At 33.7% G+C, this 12,088-nt stretch overlaps 1 protein-coding gene and 1 pseudogene across 1 annotated transcript; one reads left to right on the top strand and one right to left on the bottom strand.

The window, feature by feature from the left end:
• Positions 1-257: 257 nt before the first annotated feature.
• LOC125475930 (transcription factor bHLH96-like) lies at positions 258-3,154 on the top strand. Its single transcript, XM_048581398.1, has 3 exons — positions 258-1,299; positions 1,611-2,012; positions 2,956-3,154. Exons 1-3 carry the CDS (start codon positions 850-852, stop codon positions 3,049-3,051), a joined length of 948 nt encoding a protein of 315 aa, XP_048437355.1. The 5' UTR covers positions 258-849; the 3' UTR covers positions 3,052-3,154.
• A 6,407-nt stretch (positions 3,155-9,561) lies between these two features.
• Positions 9,562-11,833, bottom strand: LOC103940297 (annotated as a pseudogene).
• Between the last annotated feature and the right edge of the window lie 255 nt (positions 11,834-12,088).

Genomic DNA, 12,088 nt, shown 5'->3' with positions numbered 1-12,088 from the left:
TAAATAGTTGTTTGAGAGTTTGTCGGTTGGGTATACAAATTTGTACTTGTACTACTCATAAAACTCATAAGGATGAGACGTACATCAGTAATCTATCTACACAAGTGAGCTTTTGGATTTTTCTAGCCATTGATGCATGCTAGGTTTATAATGTGAAATGGTTAGAGTCATAACTCACTCAGTCATTGCATGTTTGTATAGACGATTGATTGTACTTATTTACGCAATCAAATTCATTTTCGTACAAGGTGTAATCAGTAGTGCAATCAGTAGCTCGAATACAAATAAAATGTTTCTGTAATTTATTTAGTCTAACCAATATAGTTGTTATTTCTGGGTGGAGAACTTACATAGAAAGAGTTCACTATCATGTGAGGTCTGATTTAGGGTATTGTTGTGCGTAGTTGTTTTTCATGTAAGTACATTGTTAGATCAGGATATCAATGTGATAGTGAACATATTTCATGTAAGTAGCGAGAGAAGCAAAAGAGAATCTCTTTAACCTCTGGTGGAGTGACTAGTCTACACGAAATCTCACGTGCAACACAATGTAGCTTTTCGTTTTCTTGGCTAAAGCTCATTTAAAAAGAAACCAGATCGAGTTTCTTATTTAGAGATGATAAAAGGGTGTGTTTGTTTGGTCTTTTGGGTGTAGTGCTTTGGCATAGCTAACTTCAACCCTAATAAAAATTTCTTTGATTTGGGTTCTCTTTTAGAGGAAAGAAAAAACCTCCTCACCCTTCTAACTTCCTTTTCCCTTTTGAACCACACAAAAGCCCCTCGTACACTTTCACTCACTACCATAAACAGATTCTGCAGTAGTTAAAAAGTTATTAGAGTGATCAAATCATGGCATTAGAAGCTGTGATTTACCCACAAGAGTACCTATTTGGCTTTGGTTGCAAAGATTACTACTCTTTTAATGGAGGTGGTTCTTGGGGCAGTGACTTCAGCTTACAAGACCGACAAGGCATCATTGAAAATTGGGACTACTGCTCATCATTTCCTTCACTTTTGCAAAATGTGAAAGATTGGGATCCTAACTCCTCACCTGAGGCTTGCACAGTTGATCAATCTTGCCCACCAGGACACCTCTCTGCCATGGAAACACCACCGCCCCCGCCACCACCTGCAACAACGAATCGCCGCAAACGGCATCGCACCAAGAGCAGCAAGAACAAGGAGGAAATTGAGAACCAGAGGATGACGCACATTGTTGTGGAGCGCAACAGGCGCAAGCAAATGAATGAGTACCTTGCTGTCCTCAGATCATTGATGCCACAATCTTATGCTCAAAGGGTTAGTTTAATTAAATTTGAATCACAAAAATAAAATTCATTATTGGGTTCCTAGCCAGATATAGCTGCAGATGTTTTTATTTTTATTTCCTTATACGAATGTGATATTACGGGAGGGAGATACATGAACGCAGAACCTCAAATGCGAGAGTAAATGCGCTTAACCAATTCAGTTAGAAGTTTTTTGCATCTACATTTTCTTTAGATTTAAATGTTTTTTGGGATTAACCCTTATCATTGAAAAAATTTCATAATAAAGCCATATGTTTTGGGATTGCACCAAATTAATCTTGTTATGAATATTTGGTACAGGGTGACCAAGCATCAATTATTGGGGGTGCCATAAACTTTGTGAAGGAGCTAGAGCAGCTTTTGCAGTCGATGGACAGCAACAAGAGGAGTAAGCAACAACCTTTGGCTGAGTTCTTCACCTTCCCACAATTCTCAACTCGAGCAACACAGTGTAACCAATCAGCTGGTCTCCAAGCGAACGAGTTGAATACGACTCAGTATAACAACAACCAGTGGGCAGCAGCAGCAGCAGACATAGAAGTGACCATGGTGGACAGCCATGCCAACCTGAAGATACTTTCCAAGAAAAGGCCTAGACAGCTGTTGAACATGGTGGCTGGGTTTCAAAGCCTTAGGCTCAGTGTTCTTCACCTTAATGTCACCACAGCTGATGAAATGGTCCTCTACTCAGTTAGCGTTAAGGTAATTAGTTTTACAGTTTTGCAGCCAAGTCTTTTCAAATGATTGCATTACCTTTTCATAATTAATATTGTCCTATCAAGAAAGCATATCCATTTGGCCGAAAAAATGATAATTATTGTCACTTTAAAAATTTTATCGTGCATCTCTTGTAAGTGTAATTTTTTTTTTTTAATATAGGTTGTTTTGAATGTATAATTAAATATTTAGAGTGCTAGTAACTGTTTCAAAAATTAACCCTATCAACAATTGCAGGAGTTTTTTTTTATTATTTATTATTTTTTTATTTTTTATTATTGAAAAACAATGAAAGGAGTACAGTAAACAAGGAAGTGACGGGAACACTAAGCTTTTAATAAAGTTGGATTTTAATCTCAGGCTATTTAAAGGACAAAAGAAGATTACTTTACCAACTAATCAGTTCACACCGTCTTATTATATTATTTTCCACACCAAATTTTTGTCATTTGGTTTTGCACTGCGTTTGCAGCAAGTGGGATGTGATGATGGGAATGCTACAAGTTCATAAACTAAAGAGTAATGTTAGGAAGACTAAATTTAGAAGATAAAGTTTTGAAAACTAAAGGACATAGAAGTTGATGATTGGTTTATTACTTAAACATTGATAAACGTGCTTAAACCTATTGGTGACACATCATTTAGTTTGCAAATTTAATCTCCAAATTTAATCTTCTTAAAATTACCCTGCACTAAAATGTTTGTCTGCAAATTAATAAGAACAAGTTACATTTTTGTCATTTGGTTTTGCACTGTGTAAGTGTGTATGCATCGATCAAGTGGGTCCGATGTGAATCCTTCGAGTTCATGCACTAAAAAAAAATTGTCCAAATAAGAACAAATTATCATTTTGTTTCTTTACTAAATTCACTATATATGTCTTTATAATTTTAGAAAACAATTTAATTTTTGTTGTGAATTGGGACAGATTGAAGAAGGGTGCCTCCTCAATACAGTGGATGAAATAGCAGCAGCTGTTAATCAAATGCTGCGCAGCATTAATCAAGAAGTCGACTTTAATTAGCTGAAAGTTTAATCCTTTTGTTTGGGTGGATTAATTTTTCTTCCGTCTCTTTTGCATTATATTGTATGGTGTATGTTTGCTTATTGAGAAAAAATTAAACTAATCTAATTGTCTACAGTGAGGCACAATGATTGAAATAATCACTGCAACAGCATCTTCCCAATACCTATAAAACCAACAAAATAGACAGAAAAGATGGATTTGGACCCATCCGGATCTAAATGGCGGGGATCTTAAGGATATCATATCTTAACTATTTATGGTAAATTATGCTGTTTATGGTAAATTATGCGGATAGAAATCATTTTGAATTTTTTTATTTAAAATTAAATATAAATAGTATCTAATAAAAACTGACCGTACGATATACAATGAATGATTAGAATGTAAAGGATTCTAAGAATACTCACAAGGAGGATCCTCATCCAGAAAAGATATATTAAGTACCATTTTTCTCTATCATTACTTAATTTATGATACAGTAGTGTCCCAGATGCAAATTATAATTCCATCGTCAAATAAATTACATACTTTGACATAAATCTGCTGGAATAACATTGGGAGTCGAACATTTTGAATTATGGAATGACTGAATAATGCTACGTAGATTAATTTTTTAGCCTAAATTTATAAATCAAATGATATGTCATCAATAGGAAATAAATATGTTAATCAACACTTAAATAATAATTCAATCATCAACAATCACGTCATATAATTTATAAAATTTGGTCTAAATAGTTGGTCTCCCTATCATTACTCGTGATCGAAATGAGACAATTCCTACAATTGGAGGGTAGGGTCCCCATTGTACAGTCGAATATTTGTACTTAAACTATATACCCATCGATATAACCCTAGCTCATTTTCTATTAATTGAGATTAACTTGCACATGCATTATGGATAAACTCGTTTTTACAACATGCACATGAGTATACATGTTGTGAGAAACAAAAATGTTGTGACAGGAAGATTATATATGATAAATCAATTGGTTCTTAATTTAGTCGTGTTGGAATTTTTTTTTTCCAGTTAAGTTAGTTCAACGTAATGAGATTTGCATTTTGGTTTGCAGCATTTTATTGCTGTCGCGGGACAAGTTACAGAGGAAAGAAAAGGTTGGTGTCTATGAAAATGTAATTAATCCCAAATGTGGAAGTTGACTTAATTTTGAGGCTTGTGTGAGAGTAATGAACAACCTTTTTTCTGAAAAAAAAAAAAGAAAAAAAAGAAGAAGAAGAAAGTAAATTGGCTAACCGGGATTGAAGACGATGGATTAGAAATCAGACGGCTGTTTCATCTGTTGAAAATAGTATTCCTGATCGGTATGAGAGGTACCCTAAATTTTAATTAGGACGAGGTTAAGACCGTAACACTTTATATCCCCTATTTGTGTTCTTTATTGGTTAAATTGAATTAATTTTTTCCTAGTATCGTCGAGATTTCTCAAAAAATTTAGCAAAAACAACATGCACACGAAACCCGACCACTTCTACGTGCACTTACTGCATCTCAGACCTATCTTATTTTGCTTTGTTTATAATTGATCTTATTACTATTACTACTGGAGTGCTTTTGATATTGCGCTTTGGTAGCTTTAGAATGTTGACTTGTGAGCAAGAAAGAAGGTTCATGAATGAAGAATTTAGGACAAAGCACTTTGGCGTGTTTAAGGGCTCACGACGAAATTCTCAATGTTAAAAAGCTATCGTTTCTAACAAGTTAATCATCTATAAGTTCTGAGCGCAAGAGCGAAGAAGCTTCATTTACCATTAAAAAGGAATGAAGAAGTTTCGTGGAAGAAATTATTGCAATTCATATTAAAGTTGTTCTGCTTTTGACATGTTATACTGGGGCCAAGAAAAGACAGAAAGCTATTAGCTTTACAATTTTTTGCCTATAGAATACTAGGTGCTTTAGATTTTGGCCCTTACAATTCATGATTCTTAAATAAAAACCCATCTACATTTGAACGTCCAATAAAAGTCCAAATTTAAAATCTATAGCCACATCGGAATACTATTGACCTACTAATACAAATTATTTACACCCATGCAACTTTCTCAAATCGCTAAATTTATTTCAAATTAAAAGTTGTAGAAAAAGTGAAATAAAATATATAAACTGTTGTATTGCATTAATTGTATCCATATCATACCAAAAATTTACCTTTTTTGTGATATATATATATATATATATTTTGCATTAATTGGGAAGTAAATTAATTTGTTCCAATTATTAAAAAAAAATTATACTAAATCCGTATTATATATTTTGAATCAACTAATACTTCTCTAACTTGTAGGTAAATTATTTTTCATGTATTGTTACATATATTAGGCACGTTTTATTGTTGTATAAATATAGGTATGACATAATATTTTTCAATATAATACATCAAATTATATTTCTTCTTGTTATGGGTAAATTAATCTCTATGTATTAGTGAAAAAAAGATATTATATTACACACGGGGTATAATTTTTTGTAGGTAAATTATTGAAAATTAATTTGTAGGTAGGTAAATTAATTTGTTCCAATTATATATATATATACACACACACACACACACTACATAGATTATATATTTTGAATGAAATAACATTTTTGTATACATGGTAGGTAAATTATTTTTCATGTATTATTACATATATTAACCTATTAGGGACGTTTTTTGATAAAAATATATAAAGTAATATGTATATGATTGTTTGTAGGTAAAAGATTAAATCAAAAGCATGATCCAATTCCTAAGTTTATGCAATATTTTGTTGTTGATCATATACAATATTTTGCATAATTGGAAATGAACATTTCAAATAGTAGGTAGGTAAATTAATATGGTCTAATTATATAAATACACACACACACACACACACACACACACACACACACATATATACACACATTTTGAATCAAATAACATTTTTGTAAATGGTAGGTAAATTACTTTTTTTTTTAATGTATTATTACATATATCAGGTTTTTTTTTTTTTTTTTTTTTTTTTTGTAAAAATATATATATGAACTCATAATGCCAGATACATAGAATTAAGCCAACAATTCTCATATTTGATATTAATATGCAATGAATTTTTTAACATTAATGTTTTATTTTTCTTTTTGCAAAATTATTAACTCTCTCCTTACAATTTGCATAGAATTAATTGTGCACATCAAATATGCAATAGGGTTATTTTAGGCATCTAAAAAATGTAAAATGTGTAAAGTAATATGTAATTAATGAATTCACTTAGGTGGATCCTAGTCACTGGGTTTTTTTCTTGGTAAAAAAAATTATGTCGGGTTTTATATGGAAAAAATTTGAATTTGAGGGGTTAAAGTCATATTTTCAGTAGAAGGGGGTAGAATATTTTAGCGGCATCTATGACTCACTTGAGAAAATAGTTATTAACTACATTGAAGAAAAACCAAAGAACAATGAAGAATTGATAATGATGAATAGCTAGAGAAAAGTTTAGTTAAGAGCTGAGGTTTCTGTATTTCTGAAAAAGGTGACTGACTGATTACATTTGTGAGTTGCAATTCCTGATATACTAAGCACAATAGAAGCTTACTTGTAATGAATTAACCAACGAACACTTAACATCTAATAAATATTTTAACAACTTTGGCTGACGTGGCAGTGATTATGACAACCAATGATCATGAGACATCTGTCCTCTTTTTATGAAACGGTAGTTGTATAATTGATAATCAAGAGAAGTTATATTTTTCAAGAAGCATATCGGGAATAATATCAAATTAAAGGAAAGGTGTTGAGTGCATGTATGACGATATAGGTTCAAACTCCGTTGGTGACTAATCTAACAAAACATATCGTTTGACCAAAAAAAAAAAAAAAGAATTTCAAATCAAAAGGACTCATGCTAAAAAAAATAAAGCCAACTTAACTAATTTATGAGCGTTGAATTAGTAGTGTGGCGAATATAACACACACAAGACTCAATAAATGAGTCCAAGTTTTATTTCAAAAAAAACAAAAAAAATGCAGCCACCACGCTCAGCGAAGAGAGGTTTCATGCAGGCTACCAATGGTTATAGTGTACAAGTAACGCGCACTTTAGACTCCTACATTGATTATATTATCAATCGTATTTCAATCCTTGACTTCTACATTGATTTGTATGCTCATTCCAGTTTCTGATAGTTCACAATTCTTCCAACCTCTTCATATTATTGTTAGTCTCGACTAGAAGTTGGCTCATCTAGTTGTTACTATTTCTTTTAATTATATTGTTGTTTGGGCCATAAATATTAAAAAAAAAAAAAAAAAACGCTTGTTGTGGGATCAAACAATTTTTATTACATAAAGTCATGCGACTCTGGTCCACCAATTTCGAAACCTAAGCTAGGATCCTATCTTAGGGATCGGACGACCAACTCTTTTCATCTCAAACCATTCGAGGGCTTGGATAGGATTCTTCCCGAAGTGTGTATGCGTGCAGCCAACCAAGCCTGGAAATATTTCGCCTCCCTAAATGCCAAGGAACATGTCATCCAACATGCTGATGCCACCACAAGACACAGCTGAAGGCCACCAATCAAGAATTATAGTCATCGTTAGAGCCAAATGACCGATCTATCTGTGCTTGAACTCAGCGTTAAAGGTTGAGGTTGCTTCTTCTTCACTGCTCAATCTCTACAATTATATGAAGGGAGACTTTGAATGCAGTCCTTAGTTATATATAATCTTTGATTGAAACCTTGTTGGTTTTTAATTTTTGATCAAGGTCCCTGAAATTAATGTGATAATTTATTTCTATGTACGTTACTATATTTTTTTAATTAAAAATTAGAAATTTTAGTTGTTTATATAAATGAGATTTTAAATAATAAAAAAAACCATAATTTCTGGGATTAAAAATATTAAAATATAAATATACTATTGTGTGTGTGTGTGTACATGGGTACATTCTTCAAAATCACAAAAAAAAAAAAAAAAAAAAGAAAAAAAAAAAAAAAGAAAAAGAAAAAAGATATTAGGCTTAATAACGTTAGTAAATTTCTTCGATTAAACTTGACATGGATACATTTTAAAATCAAAAAAAAAAAAAAGAATGTACCCATATAGGTTTAAAAATGGATTAGAAAAAAATTGAATAGATTTTATATAAAAAATTGTACATGTTACATATAACAAATTGATATATTTAAGAATGAGTACAAATTGGTATATTTAAGAATGAGTATATTTAGCAAAAATAAAAAGTACAAATAAAAAAAATATGGGCACAAAAAGAAATTAATATATGGGTACAAATTAAAACTGAAAAGAAAATTGGTACAAATTAAAAATGGGTACAAACTAAAACTAAAAATATATGATAAAAAATTTAGTCATAAATGTAAATATACTAATTGTAACATTTTAAACATTAAATGAATATATTTAGAAATAAAAAAAATTTATTATTGAAATAATTAATGATGTTATTAATACCAAGGATCTTGATCAAAAATTGAAAATGAATAGGATTTTAATCAATGGAGTAGCAAAAGGAAGAATGAGAACCTAATTTCTCCTTATATGAACCTAAGTGATTCTTTAATCAATCCAACTACTCTTCAATACAAACCCAAATTGCTCTTTAGCAAAACCTCTAGCTCTTCAATTACAATTTCAAAGCCTACCTTCGAAATAAATACTGCCTACGACCCTAGGATCTAAAACTTTTATAGCTCTACGACCCCATGTTATAATTTGGTTGACGTGCAATTTCAACTACCTTGATCACCTCTACCAGGCAATATTTCCTATTTTATCCAATCCGACCCTAGAGACCTCAGTGGACTCCTCCATATTTTACTTTTGTAAATATTTGTAATCTTGACTCTATCATGAAATGATTACGTTTTGTTTCTCGTTTTAGTTTCTTTTTCTCTTTCATTTACATTTCACCCAAATTCACACCAAAATTGTAAGTCCTAGTTTGCTTGGGGCACAAAAAATAACTTAACTGAACCAACGTCCCACTTAGTGTACAATCTTTTGGTTAAGAAGTTGGTTTTACGCGCAACTCTCACACACTCACTGTTTGTTGGCAGCTTCCAACACTAGCACTTTCCAGAAGGAAATCTGTAGTTATAATCCTCACATTCCAAATGTATGTATCAGTAGTTGTTTGGTGAGCATTATTGTACATCATTTTTCCTTTCCTTTTAGATTAGCTTGGACTGGAAATTGGCTCATTTTTTACGTTTTGGTTGCAGAAGATCATTTTTATGTTCTACTTTTTGAAAATACCATGTACAAAAAAGTACCATGATTCGATGCTCTCCACTTTTCCTTTTGGTGTATGAAAAAATAAAATAAATAAGTGATTAATGGATGGACTTCGGTTAACTTGTTATGAATTTCTTATGAGCCACATGTAGCTTTACTTTTCTTGAGCATTATTCTGCAGACAGCAATTGGATTCTGCATTTGGTGCTCCAATCTCCTTTTTTGACAAGTCAGAATTTCAAATAAAATGTCACTTTCCATGTCAAGAAACAAGAAATCTGTATATTACAGCACAAACATCTCACACAATTAAACAAACTTTACAGGGGAACAACAGAAATTTTGCTCCACTTACGTCTCAAAGACCGTTTCATCAAAATAGGGCTTATATGTAGACATTGCCTAATGGGAGAATGACGCCTTCGAGCAAGGTCCGAATGCATTTTGTCAGCATTCTGCACTTTGATGACTAACTTTGTTGGAGCCAATGAGGAAATAATTGAGATAGACCTTCTTTCAAGAGCCCAATTTTCATTTGAATTTATTTCCTGCTTTGGCATATTTTCACCGTCATCATCCACCCCAGCTCTGTTTTCGCAAACGTCTTGATATCCCACTTGATTATTTGCACCTATTTCATCTTCACTCTCAGAATTCTCCATCTGGGGTTCTCCATTTGTGTCTGTGGAAGTACTGATCTGAGTCTCTCTCATAATATTAGCGCGGCATATCGGGCAATTCGTGTGGGACCTCAACCAAGTGTCAATACAAGGAATGTGGAAAGCATGATTGCACTTTGGCAACAGCCTTAGGGTGTCATCTTCTCGAAACTCATTCAAACAAACCGAACACTCAGTCCCTTCGATCAAGCCCTCGTCTTTCCTGTACTTACAAACTGAAATTGAATTTATGATTGACTGTTGCAAACCAACGGAGGAGATGAACCAGATTGGATGGTCTACTTGATCTTCAAGTAACTCTTCATCCGTGCCGGTAGATTGAGAGGGTGAAGATCCATTACTTCTGTGACTGCACCAACTTGTGCAAGACTTCACCACAATAATATAGTACCCAATAAGAAGGAAAAAACTAGCTAGCAAAGAGACTAAGAGCACCACATAAGGTGAGATATGGTGATTTTGGTTGGTTTGATTGATAACTGAAGTTGGTGGTGGTGGTGGTGGTGTGTAGAAATCAGCATAACGGTAACAGTCGTACGTGCAATCGGGGCAAAAGTCTGGACAATCAGTTTGGTTTGTGGAAATTGGTGCAGATGGGAAGAGCTTTCTGTGTTTGATCACTGCCATTAAAGAGGGTTAGTGTTGAGGAAATTCACGAAGCTTGAGAGAATTGAAAAAGAAGATGAGAGGTATACAAGGAGTGAGGTGGGGTGTCAGTTTCCTTGTGTGAATTAGAAGAAAAGAAATGAAAATAGACACATCTCTTTCAAGGTTAGTGGGAGGGGGTATGAGAGTAACTTGTATAAAACAGGTTTGCTGTCACATGGTGTTCCAATTCAAGAACATAATATCACAAATTGTATTATTGGACGGAACGTTATGTTAGATGTTTACCCATTACATGTAAGTTCTTCTTGATGTGAATTGCTGGGTTTGGAATTTTGAGGGGAGAGGGGGAGTCAGGAAAGTCCATGCCTCCATGATGCCATGGATTTACCAATTCTTTGGTTATAACTAGTTAATTTTTACTGCATTTTCATGTCCGTCTTCTTTTCTACCTACCAAAAGAATGGTTGGTTGGTTCTATTTTTGTATTGATATTGATTTGTCTTTTTAATCATCTTCTCAGGCAAACTGGGGTGCCATTCAGTTAACCAAAAAAAGGGTTACTCTAGTTTTTTTTTTTTTTTTTTTTTTTTTTGAAGGAATTGATAGTGAATTTCATTCATCTTAAAGAGAAAACAGTACATTCAAGGTTTACATAGATGTGGGGCAATCCACAACTAATATGTCGATAATAATACTAGGGGGATGCTCCGCCCATTCACGCATTGATTGATTAAGAGTCTGAGATGAGCAAGTCTATGAGCCCCGACATTGGCTTGACGACAAACGTGGATGATAGGAGCTTCAGTGACCACCAGAGCCAGCGACTTGATGTCTTCGATTAATTGACCAAGAGAAGATCGATTAACCGAAGGTTGTTGCAAGCCTTCAACAATCTGAAGCGAATCTGATTCACAAAGGATATTAGAAAACCCTTTTTTTTTTACCCCCAGATCAAACCATAAGAACATCCATTGCTTCTGATTAGAGGGGAGAAAATATCATGGAAGCTTCCACATTTGGCAGCCAATAAGCCTCCTGAATTATCCCTTATTTTCAGACCGTAGCCACCTGAACAATTGACCTGGTTTTAGCAGGCTCAATGTTGAGTTTTAGGCGACCCGAATGAGGGCATGACCACTTTGCCGAAACTTGCAAAAGGGGGTAGGGACCACTATTTCGTTGGCCAAGAGAAATGAGAGCCACCACTGAGTAGCTCGGAGCACTACGGTGTTCGAAGGACCACATTTAGAACTCCAAAGCTTTGTTTTTCTAGCGCCCCAAAGTGCCTAGCAGATCATCATAAAGGAATCAAACATTTCAGATTTTAGCATACCCGCAATGTCCATGGCCAGAGGAAAATGGGGGATAGGAGTCCCAGAGTGGGCATCCAAGGTGGGACGATAACCAAGCACATTTAGCGAAAGGACATTCCTTCAGTAAGTGAAGGATTGTATCATCATCGTGGTTGCACATCACGCATGGCAAATCAGTCGTGATATG

Source organism: the organism of the source record quoted next, unplaced genomic scaffold (genome assembly GCF_019419815.1).
Source record: "Pyrus x bretschneideri cultivar Hongxiangsu unplaced genomic scaffold, Pyrus_bretschneideri_v1 Contig17, whole genome shotgun sequence".
NCBI classification, from domain to species: Eukaryota; Viridiplantae; Streptophyta; class Magnoliopsida; order Rosales; family Rosaceae; genus Pyrus; species Pyrus x bretschneideri.
The sequence above is the reverse complement of the archived record's forward strand: the minus strand, read 5'-3'. Positions and strand labels throughout refer to the sequence as shown.

Excerpts from the sequence above, each read along its gene's own strand:
- LOC125475930 (XM_048581398.1), top strand. The coding sequence starts at position 850 with ATGGCATTAGAAGCTGTGATTTACCCACAAGAGTACCTATTTGGCTTT. Across the intron at positions 1,300-1,610 it reads CACAATCTTATGCTCAAAGG|GGTGACCAAGCATCAATTAT; the intron begins GTTAGTTTAATT and ends TATTTGGTACAG. Across the intron at positions 2,013-2,955 it reads TCTACTCAGTTAGCGTTAAG|ATTGAAGAAGGGTGCCTCCT; the intron begins GTAATTAGTTTT and ends GAATTGGGACAG.